Raw genomic sequence first — 23,005 nt, 5'->3', positions numbered from 1 at the left:
GTGATACGAGCATCACGTGATGTTTTCCGGAAGTTGCTGAAGATTAATACGCGTACGGGTGTATTTTATATTTCTCGTTCACCTCGTTGTACAGAAGGAGTTTTTACAAATCGAGATGGGCTTGCCGGACCTAGAACAATCTTCTCGTGAACTAGACGAGAAGCTGCTCCGTTTTATGGATCAACTCGAGCTCCTAGAAGAGAAACGAGCGTCTCTTAACGCGTTGATTGAACAGGTAAGGTCATTTTAATGGGTAAGATATGGATATTGTCCTATGTAAAGGTGGATTCAATTAATCACGGTGTTTCTCTATAGGGATGGTTTTCCATTTCCAAGGCGCGATATTCCATGGGAAATAAACATGTGTCGTCACTACAGTATGCCAGTGAAATAGAGCCACGTATCGTCATTCATACCCAGTTAGTACAAGAATGCATATTATTTTTGAAATAATTCTTGTGTGAATCAACCTGATAGAGCTGCTATAGAACATGGCTCAAGAGCTGCTATAGAACATGGTTCAGTAGTTATGGTTTTTGTGTGTGTGGTGTTGTTTTGTTTTTGTTTTTTTTATCTAATCTGTGTTTCAGACCACTAGACAATGGTGAGGTTAAATTTTCCATCAACAAGATAACTAATGATGATCCGAAGCCTGTGGAAGATGTTGGGCCACAAGAAACTGGTGGGTTTTAATTAATTACAATTTATAAAATGAATGCACATATTATCACATCAGTGGTTTCCTATAAACATTCAATTGTTATGTTTGTGCACAGGTGTTCGAAGAAGAAATAAAAAAATAGAGAATACTGATAAGTACGAGGAGAGTGAAACAAGTATTCCTGGACAACCATGTGAAAGTAAAAAAAATAGAACATGTAACCAGAATCTCCAGCAAGACCCAATAAAGTGGTTTGGTATTTTGGTGCCACAGTCTCTCAAACAAGCACAGACATCATTTAAACAAGGTAGAAGTTTATTGGTATCAAACAAACTAAATACTAATGCAACATTTTTTGTTTGTATTCAATTTTAATTCTATTTTCGCTTATTTCTCAGTGATTGACTTGTCAGTGGATATTGCCAGTCTCCAAACTGCTATTGTGAACAGTAAACATGAACTGTGGAATGAAATGGAAAAACTCAAAATCCAAGAGACTGATTCATCTGGAGGGGACCATAGAGACTCATGATAACAATGAAAACTGTTTTGGGTTGGGGATCTAAATAAAAATAGTACCATACTTTTACTATCATAAAGTAAGTTTTTGTATGCTTTTGTGATTAAAAAAAAAAAAAAAAAAAAAATCTACTTAATTTAGCTGCTCCGTTTTGAGCATTGTGGCTGCAGACCTCCACCCAGAGGAGACCCTAACAGTCAACAAACAGCGGCCAGGCCAAAAGACCGTCAAAGTCCACTGTTTACTGGCCTCTGCCTTCAATGTAACGGTACAAAAGCTGACATTGTTTTATAATAAAGACCCCTTTTCTAACTTTAACCATTACAGGCTTGTGCATAATCTTAACCAGACACAAGGCCAACGGCAATACATTCACACAAACTACATCAAAATACTACTGTTACTGTTTTTTTAATTTGTGTTATATGTTTTTCCCTACGCAAGAAAAATAGAGCAGAAACAACACAAAGCAAGTTAATTTGAAACTAGAAATAAAATTGATTGGTGATTAAATGTCTAAACAATTTAAAATGAATTTATTTACTTTAATGGATAACAAACTAAAATAAAATTTGATAGAAAGTGTCATTAAGTCGTTTACACAGTTAATGAAAAATGGTGAGGGACATGTAGGTGGAGGTGCATCCTGGTGGAGGTCTGCAGCCGGACTCTTATCTTCTGGGGGTTAACCAAGTAAACGAGCTGAATGGTGACTTCACATCACTGTGTCCATGGGTGGTCCAGTGGAGATGATTGTACCTGGGGACGATAGACACATGACAACTTAGGAAAGTTATCATGTTTCTATAAAATAAGATTTATAATAACAGCAGAATACTAAAATGGATCATGAGGGCTTTAAACTTGTTGGCAAGGCCATGTGAGGGCCATGCTGAGGACAGGGTGGAGACACTCACTCATCCAGCATTGCACATAATTGACTAAATAAAACATAATCGAGACAACTCTCCTCTCGCACTGGGACATGCACTGGGACATGCACTGGGACATGCACTGGGACATGCACTGGGACATGCACTGGGACATGCACTGGGACATGCACTGGGACATGCACTGGGACATGCACTCTTCACATGATCCATCGGACGCTGACTGCACGCACAGATGGGAGCGCGGAAGCAGCGATGCACAAAAAGGATGTTCCTGTTTCTTTCGGCTGCTGCAGACGCGGGGAGTGGGGACATTGCGACTGTTATTTGTCCCGCATGTCTGCGCCTTTTTGTGATGCTGAATGAAGTAAACACTCTAGCCTGCGCTCATGACCAGAGTCGAGGTTAGACTGCTTCGTAAGCCTTGCATTGTCCTTGATTGCAAGTTGATTTTACTTCTTGGACAGAGGAACAGTTGGCTCCAATGGCGTCGGCTACAAAGGTCTCTATTTTGGATTACTTTAACATTGTATTCGAAGGAGAGAATGGAAAGATTGAGTCGAACTGCAAATATTGTGGCACAAGGATCCAAGCAAAACGAAGCGTCACATCCAACTTTGTAACACACTTAAAGGTAAGCTATTCATCTCTAGCATCTGTAATTGCTATTGTAGCCTGATATAAAATTATCTTTTCATTTTCAATTTTACCAGAGCACGGCGCGTCACGCGTTTTGACACAATGTATCTAACAAAATAGCGAGGCTACAGCGAGACAAAACTGTCTCGCTGTAGCCTACAAATAGCCTCTTCCAGTTGTCTGTAGCCCTTGGCATGCTAATCCATTTGCTTTGTTGTTCTATCAAGTCGTCATATGGCGGCCTTATCTTATTTTGTGAGTCCACAAGTAATGTCTCTGTCTTTTGCAGCGCAAGCACCCCACCATGTATGATGAGTTTGTGAAAAGGAAAGATATGAAGAGAGAGGGATACTCCTCTGGCTCGGTACACAATTTTACTGCAAATGGAGGCAATGTCCGCTATAGTGTCCCCATCATCACTGGAGCAGCAGCGGGAGGCGCAGCTGGAGGGGTTGGGAGCCCAGGCTCTGTGGGAGTGGTGGGAGCAAGCTCTGGAGGAAGGGTGACTAAATTTGACAAACACGATCCACGTCAGGTGTGTCCTAAATTCAAGCATCTCTTGTCAAGATTTAAATAGTTAATTATTTACACCACTATCATGACGTTGTAAAAAATGCTTGGTCAAAACAGGTCCTTATTTCTGAGGCAATAGCCAAGATGATAGTCCAGGATCTACAGCCAGTGTCGATGGTGGAAAAAGAAGGATTTCGAGCTTTGCTACAGCTTCTGGAGCCACGTTACACTCCAGACTCACAACTTTACATCCAAAACCAGCTCCTTCCAGCTTATGCCTATCAAGCACAACTGGCAACAAGGCAGGCGCTGACCTCAGCACACACCCTCAGTCTCAGCCTGGACATCTGCTGGGACAAAGCTCTGAGTTCATCCGGGTAAGAAGGTCCAACATACTAAAAGCAGAGAGAGTCAAGTTTGTCCATAAAGTTGAAATCATTTTGTTTGCATTTTCTCTTTTTCATAGTGATATGTATTTTTGTTTTCTCTCTCTTGCCAGGTATTTTGGTATCACCTGCCATTTCCTCACATGTGACTGGCAGATGCGCTCTGCTCTTTTGGCTTGCCTCCCTTTGACTGATGTTAGTTCATGCAGTCAAATTCTCTCCGACTTTGAAGAAGTTTGCTTCTCCCACAGTGTTGCAGGAAGAGCATTTCGAATTGTTGCAGATGCAATCCCGTCATCAAAAAAGCCATGTTGTCTACCAGGCTTCTTAATATCACCCCTGCAGGGTAACAAGCAGGGGGAAGAGGGGGCAGTGATACTCAGTACCCATAATGGAGATGACAGTATCCCCAATGGGCACAATGAGGAATTTGAATGGGAAGAGTCACTGGAGCAGGGGCTTGGGGTATGCCGTGTGGACTGCTTCTCTCGCTCCCTAGAAAGATGTGTTAAGGAAGGTCTGCACTCCTGTCCACAACTATTGCCCACTCTGAGGAAGGCGTCCTCTTTCTATCACTACATTACCTCTGCGGTCCCAGCTGAGAAGCTCAACCAGGTGTTTGATACTACAGGGCTGACTTCAGGGAGCATCCCATCTGCACTCAATGACTGGGCAATACAGCTCAAAGTAAGTTTCACTCAACTAACTCTTGTTAACTATTATTGTAGCCTATGTCCATTTAGACATTTGTCAATTTTTTGAAATGCTGATATTTTTACAGAATGAAAGTGTGAAGATACTAGTAAGATGATAAATGTGGTAAATGAATACATAATTAAACACAAATATTTATAATTTAGGTGCTGCATCGGCTCCTAGACTCAGTGGATTTTCTGGAAGAGCTAAGTGGTCCCAATGAGCTGTCTTTGGGGACTTCAGAGCGGGTGCTCTTACGTGAACTCACAGATGTCCTGGAACCTTTCACTGAAGCCTGGGACATGGTGCACGGAGCCAGGCAGACTGACCCTCTGTCAGATCGACATGTGCCCATTAGTTTGGCAATGCCATGTGTTTTAGGCCTGTGTAAGCACCTATCTGAGACCTCGGCTGTCCACTGTCCTGCTCTCCTGATTGCTCTGAGACAGGCTGTAGAACGGCTACTGGCTCCTCTCCTCCAGGACCCCCTCTACATCACTGCTACCACTCTGGACCCTCAGTTCAAACTCTCATGGAGTAACAACGCAGACTGGCACAAACAGGTTGTCTTAGAGGAGTTAAACAAACACTCAAACCCTCCTAATCCAACAGACACCACCACAGACCTACAGGCAGAGTACCCCTCTCCTCCTGCCCCAGCCCTCTCCCCGGTTTCCCCTCTTACCCGCCCATGCAAGCTCTTCTCTTTTATAAAGCAGAGACCAATGACTCAAGCCAAAAGCCTTGAGCAGGAGCTGGCTGTATATCTCCGAGAGGAGCCCACAGATGAGGAGGCTTTGCATTACTGGAGACGTAAAGCTATTGACTTCCCTCAACTGGCTCAGATGGCTAAAAGAGTGTTCACTATACCGGCCTGTGGCACTGTGGTGGAGAGTATATTCACTACAGTTGGAAGCTGTCAGAGAACCTGTGATTTACCAAAGAACCTGGAAACTCTAATCTACCTCAAAGCTAACTACAGGCTGTTATGGACATAGATAAATGCATTTTAAATGCATCTTACCGCGAAAACAGAAAGCTTTATCCCTGATGGTATCATTTTGGCAAGTCTATCTGTCCCTCATTATCATTTGCTGGTTTGTAAACTTGAGGGCTTTTCCATAATGCATTGTCAGAAAAAGACATCTTACTAACTTAGGGTCTAGTATTATGCATCAAACTATAAGATGTAATACTTCATTGTGTTCTGTTACACTTCAATTCATGTTGCCAAAATAGACAGTGTTGTGTTTTATTTGAAGCTTTATGGAAAAGCCCCCTGTTATGGACTCCAGGCCCATTAACATGCATGGACCTTACCATGATATAACCAACGAGCTGCAGACGGCCAATGTTTTGAACTATGTTTTACCTTATTTGAATTACAAGAACACAACCCCATGTGTTGTCCTTCACTCCAGTAATAATATTGCAAAATGTAGCATATAGTTTTATTTTACTGATAAACACCTCCGCAAACAATGTGTCTCTGTTTCATAATAATTGCCTGTCAGTACAGCCTCAGACATAAAACACATTTTATTTTTATACTATTGCCAACAAATTGGTGTATTAACTGTCATAAATCGTGAATGTGTTGCAGCCTAACAGCATGTCTTTATGTATACAGTATGCGCTCTAGACATACAGGACCCCCAGAGAATATAGGTTCAAAACTGGGGATAATGTCTTGTATAAACATTTAATGGAACTTTATTAGAGTAATTTCATTGAATAACTTGTTGAACGATTCTCATAAATTTATTTATAGTTTTTTAAATTTATATTGTAACATTGTTGGTTCTCATATGGCCTCAACTAAGATGTTATGGGGTATAACACAATGAGAGAACTGTCTCTTGCTGTGCCAATGAGAGTTTTTCCAAAAGTAATTACAGTTCTATTTAAATGCATTGCCAGCTGCTCTCACAGAATACACCAGGCCATGTCTCCCAATTTTCAACATAAGAACTAGAAAAATTAAATTAAATTAAAGCCGCAAGCGGCGATGATGGCCCTCGCCCTCCTCGCGACCGCCCCCCCCCCCACACGACCGCCACTGCCCCCACGCACCATTCCCCCCGCCCGGCCACCCCCCGTCCACTATCCACCACCCTTCAGACAAAATTTTATAAAATTGGAATCAGAAAAATGTCCCATGCCCCCTGACTCAACGGTGCCATCTAAAATTTGACCCTTATGGGAGAGGAGGCTGGTTAACTTTGGAATACACTCACAACAATCAGAGCAGTGATAGGGCACAGTGAGACGAGCATAAAAATGAATTGAAGCACTGCTCTATGATGGACAGGAAGTCGGCCATATTGGATTGAACTTGATTGCTTAAGTGGCGATGCCAATAATAACAACAAACCGCGGAAAGACCTCTCACGAAGTGAGTGGAGAGGGCCAATTACAGGAAATGTAACAGGCGAGGGCCAATTACAGGAAATGCAACAGGAACCTGTGAAAAGGTTAAGTGCTACATCTGAAAAGACATCTGCTGTAAAAAGCCATGCCATCATCATGTACAAATTTCTGCGCACGCTATCACTATGATGACTCTATAAGTAGACTTGTACAGTGTATGTCAATGGCTAGTCGAATTTCCATTTTAGGGTAAGGGTCTGTGGCTTTGCACCAGCAACCTTATGCATAATACAGATATGGTTTATTTGACTTTTTTGCCCCTTTTGAGGTCCACAATTATCTCCCCAAGTTTCATGCCAATCGGACAAAATTGTGTCTTTTAACTGTACTGTACGGGGCGCTATAGAGGCCACTGGCCACATGCTCATTATGGTTCTCTATTCACAGTTTATTCTGCATAATTGGTTAGAATTTGAGCTCTTTAGGCTGATCCATGTGTCTGTGAGCTTGAATCAGATAAACAGGAAACAAAGGCGTTTTTTGGCGGGGACGTACAGGCGTGGCATTTGGAGAAAACGTGGATGTTTTATGAAAACTCATGTGTCTAGATGTGGCATGTGAAATCTGAGCTCATTTGCACCAAAAATCTGGGACTAGATACGTTTTGAAAACACGCTGCGAAAAAACATGGCGAATTTTCGATCCAATATGGCCAACTTCTTGTCCATCATGGGGCAGTGCTTCAATTCATTTTTATGCTTGTCCCATGGTTCTCTATCACTGTTCCGATTTTTGTGCATGTATTCCAAAATTTACCAGGCTTCTCTCCCATAGCAGTCAAATTCACAACAACAAAGTTTTGTATTTTACCAATACTGTAGGGGGCGCTATAGTGTTCATTTAAATAACAATTAATAGTGCATTCTATTAATACCCTGATATCTCATGTGTGATGAGAATTTCAGCTGTCTAGAACAATGTATTGTAGTAACAATTGCTATATTACTGATACACACCTGAAGTGATTTCTATCTGCGCCGTCTTCGCATCCGTTTAATAAATGTTTTGTAATTTATGAAATAGCACTTTAAAATATTGTGCCCATCTAGGACACATTGTTATCTTATTGCATTATCATTATCAAGGTGTATACATTTGCCAGTGCATTTGCTTGTCAGTCAGAAATTTTCTGTGCTTTCTTCAGAGCGTATATTGTTTATCTGGTGCAGCCTTAACTGTGTCTCTCTCCATTTCCTGCCTGTGACAGCTCATCCATTTAAGTTAGCGGATCGGGCCAGGCCACACTGCTATATTGGTAATTGCGTCTGAAATGAATTACGTGGCAGAGTGCGACTGAGGCAGGAGAGCAAATTGTAATTGAACTTTCTCTCCTCTGTGCCTCTGGTTATTGCAGCTGCAGTGCACAATGTCATTTTCAAACTCAAGACACACACACTCACTATAATACACACGCTAATAGCAAAACCATTTTTGTTCTTTTAATGGCCTCAACAGTCAAACATTTTGATGCTGTTTTTAAAGGTGGTTGTTTGTGCTGTGCTCCTGTCTCTCACGCTCATATTATTATCTTGAGTAATTGGGTTATGCTTTCAGGTGACATGCAATGGTCAATGGTGGTATTGCTACACTGCTCTATTTAGAGGATAGTAATGAGTTATAGTGAACAAATATATTGAACACATTTACAAGCAAATTTGATAGAGTAGCCAACATGTTATTATTGCGAAAAAAAAAAAAATGTATTGCTCAAATAGAAGTATTTGGTGAAGCTATGTGTTATTGTGTTAGGCTGACCCCCTATACAGTATTTGAAGCAACATTCAGTACAGTGTAGGACTACACTATATATATATATATATATATATATATATATATATATATATATATATATATATATATATATATATATATATATATATATATATATATATATATATATATATATATATATATATTCATATATATATATTCATATATATATATTCATATATATATATTCATATATATATATATACACACAAAGATTATTTATAGTGACTGTGTATATATATATATATACCGGTATATATATAGAACTTTTTTTTTGATGACTTGACTGCTTGGTGTTTGGTATCATACTATCCTTGGTTACCCTCTCCACAAAACCAAACATTGATAATAATAACTTGCCTGTTGCTGTGCTGTTGACAGTCACAAAGCCCTGCTGAATGGTGAACTGACTGCTCATTTTCCCAAAGCTTAAACTTACATAAACCAAATAGATTTTCTTAACTATAGCTTAATATAGTCCAACTAAGATATACAGTATAAGTCTTCAATAAGTCTGCACATCTTTGACCTTTTCGACCCCCATAGGGCATGTTGAGCATAGCAGTGATTGCTGTTTTGCCACCACTTATAGCTCACAATAGCATCTATTTTTGTCAGTGTACTGGGGGTTATCTCCCCTCTTATCCAGTGCCCAGCCCCTGTCTCTCCCCCCGTTCCTCTTTTTATCTAGCTCTCACAAGCTTGCAGACAGTCATGGCTGACCGAAGTCGGATTGGTGCCAAAAAGAAGGAAAAGAGTGATGAGAAGGCACTGGACAAGGACAAAACTAAGGAGAAGAATGCCAAAAAGCCAGACAAAGTTGTGAAAAAGTCAGAGAAATTACCAGAGAAGACACTAGAGAAGACATCTGAACAGAGCAAGGCTGATGAGGAGAGCAGGACTACAGAAGCTGAAGGGGCAACAGGGTCTACTAATGAAGAAAATGGAGAGTTTCAGCCCATCGAACTTCCACCATTTGAGATTGTGAAAGGGTAAGAAGAGTGTGGAATAATGTACAAAAATACTAACATGGTATTCAGTATTGTTTGATACTTTTAATTAATTGCTTTGATCAAAGTAAAGGAAATGCAATTATGAGAACCAAGTAATGGGGAACATTATAAAGATTGTAAAACTTTAATTTGACTCAGTTATTAGAGATCAGCCTAGAATTGTAAATAACAAATTACACCATATCTTCTTAAATTCAGAAATTCATTTGCTATAGTTTGAGTTTTTGTGTGTTTTGTGGATATATTTTACTGGTAAATGTACCAGTGATTCACAACTGCTGTCCTTACTAACCCCACTGTAAGAATAGAGATGACTCACCGGCTCCATAGCATCTGGTGTCCACTATCTGTGCTTTGATTATTAGAAAAGAGATAGCAAGGCAATATGAGACAAGGCCAGATGATCCTGCTGAGTGGGCCAGAGCAGTGGATTACCAAAAAAAAATCAGGAAAATATTTTAATGAAGGCACTGAATCATAGATAGAACAAAGACAGTAACTTTAGCACCTCTGATTGAAGATTATTTATAGTGACTGTGACTATTTTGTTATGTAATCTGATTGTGGACTTGTGCAGTAATATCTTTGTTCTTCTACTTCTAAAATGTAGCCTATAATATTTAAAGGTGCATTGTGTAACTTTTCTGCTTGTTTCCATGGAGATAGTAATGCTTTGCTTGGAATCTTCCACAGTAAACATATCTATCTTGAGTGTTTTAAAATATTATGATCCTATTGATCCTAACCCTAACAATCCTATTTTGTGCAGGGTCACCATTCCTCAGATCTTACCTGTAACTTGGCCTAGTCACCTATGTGTCTCCATAGAGATTGTAAAGTTTAAAGCTGTGTCAAGGAACATTTCAGACAATGCAATAGCTTTTACAAACAAGCAAGTGAGGGACCCCCACAGTGCACCTTTAATATAAATATTTATTGATCCAGTTGCATCTTGGATAAATGTGTTTGTTAATTATGCATGTATACATTCCAACACATTACATAGAATTTCCAAGAAGTATGTTTTTAATGGTTATACAACTGTATGATATAGCCTATTTGAAATATTAATTCATAAGTCTTTTTTCATGTGCAGTGATTGACAGCTCATGCAAAGCAGAAGGCATGTACTCATATAATTCTGTCATTTTACCAGAGAACAGATGAGCCCCTTCTATTTCAAGTTTCAGTTCAGAAATGTGGAGTATTCATCGGGGAGGAACAAGACCCTTCTGTGCTATAGGGTGGACACAGCAGGGGGCAGCACAGAGCCGCTGAAAGGTTATATGGAGGATGAGCATACCACTGCACACGCAGAGGAGGCCTTCTTTCAGCAGGTAATTTAACTCATAACAGCTGTGTTTGTTGCCAAGTCCCACATATCAAAACACACTGTGCCAAAATCTGGATAATGAAACTGAACACCAAAGAAACTGGAGCGTATCCAGACTTTTCTTACTGAGGTGGCCCAGGGATGGCCCAGGGGTGGCTCAGGGGTGGCTCAGGGGTGGCCGAGGGATGGCTCAGGGGTGGCTCAGGGGTGGCCGAGGGGTGGCACCAAGAATGGCCCTGCTCTATATTTATATATATTATAAATATTTATGTTTATTTACTCTGTTTTGTTAAAATGTGCTGCAGTCTTATGAGTAAAACGCCCCTGTAAAGAAGTCACTGATAACTAATCTACTTCAATGACATCATGTTGTTGTATCACCATCACATCATTTCCAACACAGGTTCTGCCTGACTCATCCCAGCACCATGATGTGACCTGGTACGTGTCCTCCAGTCCCTGTGCAGACTGTGCTGCTAAACTGGCATCAATTCTTTGTCAGCGTAAGAACTTAAAGCTGTGCGTGTTCTGCTCACGCCTGTTTGAATGGGAGGAACCAGAGATTGTGGAAGGCCTGAGAGCTCTGGTGACTGCAGGCTGTAAACTGAGGATGATGAAGCCCAGCGACTTCATGCACGTTTGGGAGACGTACGTGGACAAGGAAGAACAGAACTTCAGCCCCTGGGAGGACTGTCAGGACAACTATAACTACTATGTGGAGAAACTGGCAGAGATTCTCAAATAGACGTGAGTCTACCTGAATATGTGGAATAATTAAATGTTTATTTAGAAATTCTAACACTCATTCCTGCTTCAAATATTTTACAGGTGTGTGCCTGTCAGACAGAACCAGGAGGACACAGCTAGTTCATACATTTTTATTTTTGTATAATTTAATACAACATGATATTAAATACAATTTACACAATTTGAATTCATGTTTCCTGAAGTCCCTATCACTCACTAAATGTGTGAGTGTATATTCAAAATAAAGATCAGATACAAAACATAGCAGTAATTCATATCTGTTGACCCCTGGTCTCTGTTCTAATTACAATACAAAAAAGTCTACATTACCCTTCATATTGTCTGCTACATTTAGTGCGGCACACAAAATATAGTTCTATATACATGAACAAAGCATTCAGTAAACTGCATAAATACATACAGGAATGAATAATATTAGCACACCCCACTTGCTGACATAATATACAGATACATAATCCAAGTCTTTACTCAAGCGTTGTTAACTTATTCATTTATTTTGTACTGTAATATTTACATTAACGGTCTGCAGGCCTATATATTCTATGACATACCACTTCAGTATAAATCATTGTTTAAATGAAACCATCTCGCCATTCCCAGTTGTAATGTTGCTCTCAGATGGTGTGGCTGAAAAAGAGCACATTCAATAAGAAACTATTTCAGTTGTTCTTATTCTCTCTGCCTTAACACTCTACATTTTAGTTACCTTCGTCCTCTTTAGACGTTATCGGCAAAAGTGTTGATTCACAGCTTATTGTTCCCTTTTCATCAGCGTCTGTGTGCAAAGGGAACAAAACAAAGATAAATATATAAACATTATTCTATTTTATTTTATCTTTGTTGAAATGCACTTAAAATTACCTTTAGCAATCTCTTTCAGGTCTTCATCAGTAACATATTCAATTAGTGGATTTGGTGCATCTGTAGAAAAGTAAAACGAGAACAAACTATTGAGAACAAAGTGCGGGTGGTTTCATATACTAAAACAGATATCATATGCAGTTGTTTGGTTAAGCTGGGCTGGCAAAAAAGGAAGAAGAAGCTATTGAAAGACAAAATACTACTGTTCAGTCGACATACGTTTTGATAGTTCTGCCCTGGTTAGAAATAGGTCAACCTCTTCTGGCTTCTCTTGGTCAACAGCTAGACATAAATAAAAGAAAAAGAAGAAACAAGAAGACCTTTAATACAAAGATAAGCCACATAACCTACAAATTTATGCGATAAAGATCAGTTATGACTAAAAACTTCATGGACACTTTATTAGACACGCTTTACTACTTGGTGGGATCCTGTTTTTCATACTAAATAATGCAATAATTAATGTTATGTATTGTTTATATGAGATAACTGTTCATAACTGTGATCTATAATCAAATAGCCATTGCGTAGTTCTGTTTTTGATATAATAATTATTTAAGGAAGTGAAACCTGGCTTGTGGCAGACTTTGAGAACAATACACCCAAGAAAAACAGCACAAAGGCCAAACACTAGACATCCAGAAATAGACAGAAGGACTCTCCTCTTCAGCACTGTGATAAAAAAAAAAAAAAAAAGAAAAGAAATAGACAATAGACAATCAAAATAGCACATTTTTCAAATTCATATAAAGAGAGACTTACAGAGATTGTTTGTTTTCAGAGGTTCACTGCGCTTGGTGTAAGAAGGCCTCCCGGTGCGGTTGCCCTGGCACATGTACTCGCTTTGGTCTGGGTCATTCTGTGGTGTGATTGTATGCATTTCTGATAAAAGCTGCTCAATTTTTTTACCTCCTTTAAACCTGCGTGAGAACAAACTTTAAACATATATTGCAATTGTGCTGCGGTGTTCTTTAGTGTGTTGTGTTGTGCATCTTTTATTATAAAGCATTGGCCTGGTTGAAAGCATATAATTTGACCATGTTTGCGTAAATATTTCAAACATTATTGCTTATTACAGGTGAAATCAGTAAGATGCATTATATTTGTATATTTTAGGCCGTACACAGGACCACAAGTTGTTCTGAACTTGATGGAAGATGAAGCAGTTTAAGGTTAGATTTGTCTCAGTGAAAAAATGTTACATAGAAGGGACAGTAACAGCAGAATAAGAAACGCCTTTTTTGTAATGTCCAAAGTATATCTTAAGCATGTTTTAGCATTTTAAGCATGTTTTAGTACCATTCAAAATTCCAGTCATGACTGTCTTCTGTCTCACATTTGAGCACTAGACTGTCAGTGGAAAACACCTCAGACCAGCCTGTTAGGAGTTCTATAGATGCTGATGGGCGCTCTGTAAAATACAAAACACAGATTACACAATGTTAAACAATTCATATTTAATCAATAAACACCTAAAAGTATCTAGAAATCAACCTTAAAGCAATGGATAGAATATTACAAGCAAGGCAAACTATGCACTAGGGACCAGATCTTTCTAAACTAATCTCTACAAATAAATAAAGTCTGTATTGATTCATAAACTTCTAATTTAAAGGGCCTATATTATGCTATTTTCTGACATGTTATAATGTTTCCTCATCAGAAACACACCTGGAGTTGTGTTTTATTTCATTTACACATGTTTAACGTACAAATCCTGCATATTTAGGATATGTTCTTCTCTTAAAAAGGAAAACACTGTTCCACCTTGTGATGGCATGTTGTTATACAGGAAGAGCTCCACTGTGTTTTTAAACTCCATACATCTTCACTAGCATCATTTGGATCATTTCAGCTCTGAAATTGCCCGTGTCTGTTGAACTAAAAGTAAAAGGTAGCTGTTAACTTGAAAACTACAGCTACATGGCATCACAAGGTGGAACTGATCATTTTGAGCTTGGGAGATGTAGACAGACTTGTAGTAAAGGGTTACTCAAACATGTGTGAATGAAACAAAACACAATACCGGGTATATTTTGGATGAGGTAACAAGATTATAACATGGTTCAAAGCTCATAAGAATCAATTTTGTGTAATATAGGACCTTCAATACTAAACTAGAACTAAAGGAAGGAATGAACTTAAAAATATACCTTTTACTTCAATTTTCACACTCCTACTGTTATCCGTCTGGAAAACAGTCCCTCCTTTCCCTCTTTTGGCCATGCAGCTGTATCCCCCAGTGTGTGAGGTGTAAGCATGTGCGATGGTGTGGCTTGGTGCAGATTGACTGATAATATGATTATCCTTGAACCATAAATATTCCCATCCTGACGACACATTGACTCCACAGCTGAAAGTCACTGGATCCTCGGTGTAGAAGATGGTGAAGTCAGGATCTTGGACAAGTTCAACACTGGGTTTGGCAACTGTAAGGACATATTCATGAGTTGGTTAGAGGTTGCTCATTCTAATCAGTGCACACTCTCCCACACACTGTCTCACTCTTGGTTCACTTTTACTAGTACTGTACAACATTGCAGTCCCCTCTGAACTTCTTCAGGCATGAGGACAGCCCCTTCTATAAGCTAAGGGACTGCCCCCTCAACCAATCACAACAGTAAAAAAAATTCACAATTACCCCTCAATGTAACTGCAATACAAGAGCAAATGATCCACATTCTAAAACAATAAAGGGCAAGCTTAAGTAAAATGATATATTTTAAAGAGTCTCACCATACACCTCAAGTCTTATCCCCGAACTGTAAGTGCTGCTGACAGGTCTCTTCCTGTGTTTTGCCATGCAGCTGTATTCTCCAGTATGTGACACAGAGGAGAGGATGGTCAGAAGGCTACCATTTTTGTCTATCTTCATGTTGTCCTCATGTTTGATCGGCTGTCCGTCTTTGCTCCATGTGTAAATCCAATCAGAGGCTCCATTCTGCATCCCACAGTGCAACTTCACAGTCTCCGTCGGGAAAACATCCAACCATGAAGTTAAGTTGTTCACAGAGGGGATAGGGATATCTACACAAATTTGTCAAAAAAAAAGAATTTATTTCGATAAAAATACACCCTAACAAACAAAATCATATGTTGGAAGTAAGTCTGTGATTATGATTACTACTGTCTACTACTGTATATTGACTTATCGTATATTTTGGGCCTCAATATTTCTAGTGAGTACTTTTTCTTTGCAAAAGTGGGGAGATCTGGGGTATTTTTAGACCTGTCGAGGGTTAAATAAGCTCCTTCTGTGGCTAATTATTGGTACACTCTGCTACTTATTTGCTGTATATGTGTTATCATGGCAGGTCTAATTGGACAAATCTAAAACGATATTATGAAGATTCAGTGAACACAGAATTTTGAAAAAGGACAAAGTGTCTTCTCTTATGATGGCTAGAACACTGATTTATTACTCTCAGTTGCTGGATTATTGCAGTGAAACTTGAACACACTTTAATGCAAAATATATATATCAAATCTTACCAGAAATATTAATGACTTTTGGCAGACTTTCTGTTTCAAAGAGCGTTTTTCTTCTTTTGGCCTTGCATTTATAGTCTCCACTCTGTTGATGTGTTGCACTGCCTATAGTGTAGGCATTACTAAAAACTGATAGAGGCTGTCCATTTTTGAGCCAGTGGTACTCCCAGTCTGATGATATATTAAGATTGCATTTAAACATCACCAGCTCTCCTAGGTACACCTTGTCCACATCAGGCTGCTGGGATAGAACAGGAGCAGGTATATCCTCTAAACACAAAGATAGACATAAGACATTTAACTGCATCTGCTGTGTCAGTCAAAACATAGTAAACTCAATAGGCCTTGCCTTGCCTTAAACTCAATATCACAAATCAAACATGTCCACCGAAATTACAGTTCTGTATATAATAATAACAACACTGAGTTCATGGTGTTATGCCTGAGTTATAGTATTAAACTGTCAAACTTACTTCTTATTTCAACTTGTTTAACTTGACTTATGGGAGTGCTGAAGCTGTGGGTCTTGCCTCGTTTGCCCTTACAGGTATAAGACCCAGAATGTGTGGTATCAGGAGAAGTGACTTCATATGTGCCTTGTCTGGGTTGGAGTTCTTTGTTGTTTTGGTACCACACAAATGACCAACCACTTGACACATTGATGTGACAGTGGAACCTCATTGGCTCCCGGGGGAACAGTATGGAGTAGTCTGGATCCTGGACCAGTGTGGGCTGAGGTTTTTGATCTAGACAGGAGAAAATCATTCACAATCATCTTTGAGAATTACAAACTGCAACTGCAAATGTATTTCCATTCAGTATGGTCATAGTTTAGTCTTAGTCACACTGTAGTCACCACTACCTTAGACTCAGACAATGTTCAGTATTCCACAAATGAAAAAAGAAACGTACCATACACCGACAGAGTATGTCGGGCACTAAAAGAGGTAATGATACTCCTGCTCTTTAGGGTCGCTTTACATCTGTAATTGCCTTGATGTGAGGCTGAAGCAGAGCTGATGGAGAGCTTAGCACCATCTGAGTCAAAAGACACACTGCTAATCTGGTGATCCATCTTGTCATCTTTCTGCCACTGGTAAGTCCAGTCCTGAGGAGCAGAGGACGCCTCACAGCCCAGCTCCACCGTCTCAGTGGGGAACACATCCCGCCAAGAGGTGAGGGGGGTCACCTTTGGGAGAGGGACCTCTGTAACAGGCAGTCACCACATTAGCACCACAAGAGCATTCTGTTTGGGTCAGTATATTCAGTAACTTTAGTAGGATTTGAAAAGTTTGTTGTCTTTTAAAAGTTAAATGATTTATGGTAAATTTTGTATTTTGAAGTGTAACAATTTTATACATGTATTCCATAATCAATCATCAACATAATAAATATTTTTTCTTATACTTTAATGCACCAATTGAACCAAAACTGAACCAGAATTCAAAGGTTTTCTAAAAGTTCTAATAATTACAGTGCATCATTAACTAGGATTTTTGTTTACACAATTCATGACTTCATAACTTTTATCATTTTGTCTTTGCTTGCCACTTCTAATAATCCACAGCATTCATCCTTTTCTCGTTCTGAGCTACACCACAACATCCTGTTTCGAATGCAATGCACAGAATAGACCAGAAGTAGTCACACCACACTTCAACCAAAAAACTCATAACAAAACTTGCAAATAAACCTGTAACCACTGGTCATGTCCCAATTGTTGTTACACATGCAACCATAGCCTATTATTTCTTTCACATTCTACAAGAATCTGTCTTTTATTTTGAGAATTATGGTTCAGCTCCAGATATCACACAAGAAGCATTATTTTATACATACCAAGAACAGTCACGGTAATCTCGTCACTGCTGTCTGTATTAGTGTGTTCTCCTCTCATCCCTTTACAAGAGTATTTCCCATCATCAGACAGGCTGAGCTGAATACTGATACTGGAGTCACTGACGGTGATCTCTCTCTCATCTTTGAAGAATTTAAACCTCCACCCAGAGGCCACATCAACACTGCAAATAAACTGCACCGTCTCACCCACATACATCGGGTTGTACTGTTGCTCTTTCGTCAGTTTGGGTTTAGGTGTGGTTTCTGAAAAAGAGATCATCTGGTTTATAGTATATGTCTTCCTTGATAAATTGGATCAATGTGACAATTATATTATAACCTATGGAATTCTTGTCACGGCATCATTAAACTCCAAAATGTGAATGCAACCTCCTTACCATAAACTAAAATAACTAGTGGTTGGCTCAGTGTGGAGTTGACAGTCCTGCTTTTGTGTTGGGCTTTACAGGTGTAAGGCCCCATATGACTCAGTGATGCTGAAACTATCTGAAGAGTGGATCCCTCCTCCCCTGTTATTTTCAAGGAATCATCTCCAGTGAGGGGTTGTCCATTTCTGAACCACAAGAATCTCCAGTCGGTGCTACCAGTCTCACACCCCAGAATCACTTTCTCATTCTTAAATACATCTGTCCATGAACTGCGTAACTTCACCTCTGGGACAGGAATATCTAAAATAGAGCAAATACATTCAAATATGAAAGTTAATTCAACAGGCAATTAAAAAAGTAACACAGCATAACTTTCTGGAGGCGGCATGTCACCTCATATGATTCCTTGGAATTAGATAAATACTTTTTATGGCATACTGCGGAAAGGAACAACATTTCCATGGAGCAGGTGGGTGCCCTCCTCCAGGCCAAGTAAGAGTCAACTTTGTGGCAATGCAAGCCAGTTCACAGCAAGGAAGCATGCTTTTCTACTTTTTCAGTTCAATAAAAAATATCCAAAAAGAACAAAAACATGCTTATGTTGTCCAAAAGGTTAAAAAGTGGGGTTTTACATGTAAAACAAATAACTAAATATTGATATTGTATAATTGAAAGCTTCATTGAATCTCACCATTGACTGCTTGTGTGATCTTTTTACTACTAAGTGGTACGACTCGGTCTTCTCTGAGGGCTTTGCAGGAGTAGTTCCCTCCATTCGACAGTTCCAGAACAATGGTCAGAGTGGGGCCCGTGCGGCCAATGTCTGCATCATCTTTGTACCATTTGTATGTCCATCCAACAAGACGGGGAACATCACATGTGAAGATTACTGTCTCCCCTACATACATACTGTTTGGAGTAGGATTTTTGGACAGTGTGAGTGTAGGCGTATCTGAAAACAAACAAACAAACAAAAAAAACATATGTAGGGTATTTATTTTTGCAATGAAAAATTAAAAAAAGAAAGATTACAATTGAGGAGAGGCCATACAGGTTGTGAAGTTTAGATACAGGAAGCAGATGGAGGAAACATAGCTGGAGACTTGAAGTGTTGTGGCTTATTTGTTTGTTTAGTTTGTTTGTGCACCTCAGAGGAACTGCTCAGGAAAAAGTATCCAATGTAAAATGTATTTAAGTAAAGCCCTGATTTCTAAAATTGTTCTTATGTACAGCACTATTGCTTTTGTATTTCATCACTTTTCACCACTGATCCCCAAGAATATGAACAACACCAAATATTCTTTGCTGAAAAACACTGACCACTTCGTACAGTTTAATATTGCTGCCATTACGACTTAACATCCAAAAAGGTAATAATAAACATATTTTCCAACAAATGACTACACCACTTCCACTTTAAGAACAATTAATCTAAATGGTATTTAACTGTAATTGTTCGCTGGATTGTCATGCCTTCAAACGTCCTGCAGAGTCGACACAAACAAATGTGGAAATATGGAATTATCACTCAGATCCTAGACATACTACAACAAAGACAATGCACTGGTCGGACATCTAACTGTGAATGATTCACCAACAAATAACGCTCTGCACCTTCCCACTGATACCCAAGTATCGGCTTCAGCTTTTCTCTTACAGCCAGCAAAATAGCTTTGTTTATTATTGGTGTAATTTTGTATAAAAAATGCCAAAAATAGTATTAGTACTGGTAAAATTATTTGCATGTAAGTACAACATTGCCATAGTTTGTTTCATAAAGTCTTTGAAACATATAGACAACATATAGAGAGTGAATTGGATCAACAGTGCATTAAGCAAGTAAATTGTTTCCTATTCAAAGGCTTACCATGAACAGTAATTTGAAGTGCATTACTGCGTGCTGTGCTAACAGATGCGTTGGTTTTGCTGTTGCCTTTACAGCTGTACTTTCCACTCTGTGACTGTGCTACTGCATTCAGAGTCAGACTCTGGGAATCCTCAGACAGAATGACAGAAGAGTCTGAAGGTTGAACCTCCTGCTCATCTTTGTACCAGGTAATGGTCCAGTCCTTGCTGTTAATGTTACACCTTAGTTTTACTAGTTCATCCGGAAACACCTCAAACCACGATGACTGCAGATGCATGTTAGGCACAGGAAGAGCTGAAATAGAACAAAAGTTACTTCACTTTGCTGTAACCATGAATATTTATCTTATATTATCTTCTGTCATCAGAATGTATGGTTCAAAAAGCAATGAATGAGTGTCACAAAACTGTGTATACTGCAACTGATACAAGCTCATTATATTTCATGTGGGTTTTATCCTTAAGCAGGAAGACTTATTCAAAGGGTAGATACCTACTTACTTTAAAAATACAATAGTTGAGCGTATGAAGTGTACTCCCCATCACTGTCTGTCACGTCCTATTATAAAGGCCTAAATAAAATGCACTGAAGTAACAGCTATGACAGGAACTGCCAGACACGAGATTAACGTCATGTTCCTGATACAAATCCAGGCTTTACTTCTCAAACAAGATTGTTTTCATTGTTTTTATTTAAGTTTGTTGATGTATTTTGCCATTATAGCAGAATAAAAACAACAGCCGGTCAATATTTGCACTTTTCTTACCTTCTTCCTGAGCAGTACAACTAGTACTAAGATCTGAAAAAGAAAATATGTATATTTTAATGACACCGCTTCTAAATGTAATATAGACATAGACATATATGCATATATAGTCACTTACAAATGAAAAAGATTACTTTGGACACCCACATCTTCCTCTGTGTCTCTCAGACACAGTGCTGCTGAGTGCTGGCATTTATGTGCTGGAGGTGCATTTGTGTGAACAAAAAGGAAATAGAAAGGCGGCCGCAGAGGCGTGTGTGACAACTTCATGTAGACACTTGGCTCAGGTCGGCAATGGGGCTCTTTTTCTTCTGCTTTTTGTCACAGGAAATCAGTCAACCGCATTTTTAATGTTCGAATTTCATAACTCTTTTGTTTGCCGTATATCCAGAAAAATACAGTCACAATTTTGAAAATTTAACATCCAGTAGTTACTTTCCAAGAAATTTAAATAATTCAATAATAATAACATATTTAAATATTTGATAACAAGCATAATTTGTAATGATAAAATAAACTGATGAAATACAGCTTTACCCACATTCCAGAAAAGTGCACCAGGAAGGCAAAAAAAACCCAAAAAACATCACCCTGATCATTTAATCAGAATCACATATTAATAATGTGATTTTTGTGATACTGACTACATTTTAAATGGTGTGAGCACTAAAGCTTGTACAGTCTGACCTAAAACAGTGGCCAGATCTTTATAAGCCAACTAACTTACCTCACTGTGGGAAATGTTTCCACAGCCTTTCTAGTCTGTTTGAACACAGCTCTGGGTATATAAAAGATAGATAGGTAATGAAAATACCAAAAATAGCTGATCATCTGGTAAACATTTTACATTGAGACAACGTGACATGCCCTCCAGCTCACGTGCTCACACCACAATCTGTCCTATGGCATTAGGGAACAACAAAACAGGAACGTATATTAGGCTATGATTGTTCATTTATGCAATAAAGTAATGGCAGTTTATTGTTTATAAGATTATACTTACCAGACATCTATTATAATATAATAATTATAATGAAAATTAAATAGATATTTATCAACAAAACCTTCTTACTTCATGTCTGTGCTGACAAAGACTCATGGAAATCTGGGAAAGTTCTGGAGGACAGTAAGATTCATGTCAAAACCTAACAGCTATTGTAAATTCTAAAGGGGAAATATGTGATGCTTTTAATGCGCATTTTAACTCTGCGTGAGATGCTTTGGATAATAATGTTGATCCCTCTGATCCTTCTGACCCTCATTACATGGAGGTCTTAAATACACTCCGCTTCACAGACCCAAAGAAGTCCACAGAGCTGATGACCTTGATACAAAACTTCTATTACTAGCTGCCCCATATTTAATTTCTATTCCTCTATTAATTTTTTTTATTTATCAATTCAAATGGCACTTATATCAGAATTATGGAAAATGGCACATGTTTGCCTTTACATAAAGGTGGGACAACTAAAAATGTAAATAATTTCCGGCCAACATCTAAATGACATTGTTGTGCAGTTGTGAAGTATCACTTTATTCAAATAAATATTTACATGTGAATTACACAATATAAGCCTCCAATTGACACATTTAATGATGTGATTTATCTGCTTTTGACAATCCCTGAATGTTTTTAAATGAAAGAGTATAGAACACTGTTTGGACTGGTCAGATTTATGACGGACATTTAACAGATTTGTGCTGACACTGATGTAGATACTAGATACCTGCGTCTGTCTGTTCAGTCCACCAGACCTAATAGTATAATCATGAGAAAACAGTTTAAAATGTTTGATATTCATTTTCTTTGCTCATCTGCAGCCTCCTGTATGATAGGAAACACTGCTGGGGTCACAGAACTAGTGGCTAATAAGATGCAGGTGATGCGTGAAATGGGTCAAATGCAGATGACAATAATGTGAACACTAAGCTGGAGGTGTGCTGACCTTCTACCAATACAGACGACTGCCACTCATTTGGTATGGGATATGTTGCATTGCCCTTTGAAATCTGTAGTAATAATGAGGACTGCAAGATGACTCATGATCAAAAAATAAGCATTTATCAAATGTGTACTGTTGCTAACTTAATTTAACTGTCTTTATATAAATGGCCGGTAGATATGAATAATATTTATGACATGCAGTGTGAACCTAATTAAAGCCTAACCTGTAA

The 23,005-nt window shown here is 38.8% G+C and overlaps 3 protein-coding genes across 3 annotated transcripts; 2 read left to right on the top strand and 1 right to left on the bottom strand.

The window, feature by feature from the left end:
• The first annotated feature begins 19 nt into the window (after nucleotides 1–19).
• On the top strand, nucleotides 20–11,779 carry LOC117373356 (uncharacterized). The gene is made up of 9 exons (XM_033969343.2): nucleotides 20–235; nucleotides 316–419; nucleotides 591–682; nucleotides 777–968; nucleotides 1,060–1,123; nucleotides 9,234–9,497; nucleotides 10,675–10,855; nucleotides 11,255–11,598; nucleotides 11,680–11,779. Exons 1-8 carry the CDS (start codon nucleotides 116–118, stop codon nucleotides 11,594–11,596), a joined length of 1,359 nt encoding a protein of 452 aa, XP_033825234.1. The 5' UTR covers nucleotides 20–115; the 3' UTR covers nucleotides 11,597–11,598; nucleotides 11,680–11,779.
• Nucleotides 2,371–5,454, top strand: si:dkey-109j17.5 (zinc finger BED domain-containing protein 4). The gene is made up of 6 exons (XM_055223129.1): nucleotides 2,371–2,475; nucleotides 2,539–2,705; nucleotides 3,000–3,245; nucleotides 3,341–3,600; nucleotides 3,723–4,296; nucleotides 4,470–5,454. Exons 1-6 carry the CDS (start codon nucleotides 2,427–2,429, stop codon nucleotides 5,301–5,303), a joined length of 2,130 nt encoding a protein of 709 aa, XP_055079104.1. The 5' UTR covers nucleotides 2,371–2,426; the 3' UTR covers nucleotides 5,304–5,454.
• Nucleotides 11,780–11,832: 53 nt separating the features above from the next.
• On the bottom strand, nucleotides 11,833–21,027 carry LOC117373322 (hemicentin-1). Its single transcript, XM_033969296.2, has 18 exons — nucleotides 20,949–21,027; nucleotides 20,831–20,863; nucleotides 20,065–20,358; nucleotides 18,889–19,149; nucleotides 18,207–18,497; nucleotides 17,809–18,072; nucleotides 16,882–17,175; nucleotides 16,443–16,715; nucleotides 15,973–16,239; nucleotides 15,217–15,507; nucleotides 14,634–14,909; nucleotides 13,780–13,891; nucleotides 13,243–13,400; nucleotides 13,051–13,152; nucleotides 12,700–12,762; nucleotides 12,481–12,540; nucleotides 12,326–12,394; nucleotides 11,833–12,246 (listed from the first exon to the last, which is right to left on the bottom strand). Exons 1-18 carry the CDS (start codon nucleotides 20,977–20,979, stop codon nucleotides 12,185–12,187), a joined length of 3,201 nt encoding a protein of 1,066 aa, XP_033825187.2. The 5' UTR covers nucleotides 20,980–21,027; the 3' UTR covers nucleotides 11,833–12,184.
• Between the last annotated feature and the right edge of the window lie 1,978 nt (nucleotides 21,028–23,005).

This window comes from Periophthalmus magnuspinnatus, chromosome 7, assembly GCF_009829125.3.
Source record: "Periophthalmus magnuspinnatus isolate fPerMag1 chromosome 7, fPerMag1.2.pri, whole genome shotgun sequence".
NCBI classification, from domain to species: domain Eukaryota; kingdom Metazoa; phylum Chordata; class Actinopteri; order Gobiiformes; family Gobiidae; genus Periophthalmus; species Periophthalmus magnuspinnatus.
The sequence above is the reverse complement of the archived record's forward strand: the minus strand, read 5'-3'. Positions and strand labels throughout refer to the sequence as shown.

Coding starts and splice junctions, on each gene's coding strand:
- LOC117373356 (XM_033969343.2), top strand. CDS start 116: ATGGGCTTGCCGGACCTAGAACAATCTTCTCGTGAACTAGACGAGAAG. Junction 420..590: donor CGTATCGTCATTCATACCCA/GTTAGTACAAGA, acceptor TCTGTGTTTCAG/ACCACTAGACAATGGTGAGG. Junction 1,124..9,233: donor GTGAACAGTAAACATGAACT/GTGGAATGAAAT, acceptor GGCTGACCGAAG/TCGGATTGGTGCCAAAAAGA.
- si:dkey-109j17.5 (XM_055223129.1), top strand. CDS start 2,427: ATGCTGAATGAAGTAAACACTCTAGCCTGCGCTCATGACCAGAGTCGA. Junction 2,476..2,538: donor CGCTCATGACCAGAGTCGAG/GTTAGACTGCTT, acceptor CTTCTTGGACAG/AGGAACAGTTGGCTCCAATG. Junction 2,706..2,999: donor ACTTTGTAACACACTTAAAG/GTAAGCTATTCA, acceptor TGTCTTTTGCAG/CGCAAGCACCCCACCATGTA.
- LOC117373322 (XM_033969296.2), bottom strand. CDS start 20,979: ATGTGGGTGTCCAAAGTAATCTTTTTCATTT. Junction 18,498..18,888: donor GATCACACAAGCAGTCAATG/GTGAGATTCAAT, acceptor GCTCTATTTTAG/ATATTCCTGTCCCAGAGGTG. Junction 12,247..12,325: donor AACGTCTAAAGAGGACGAAG/GTAACTAAAATG, acceptor GCTCTTTTTCAG/CCACACCATCTGAGAGCAAC.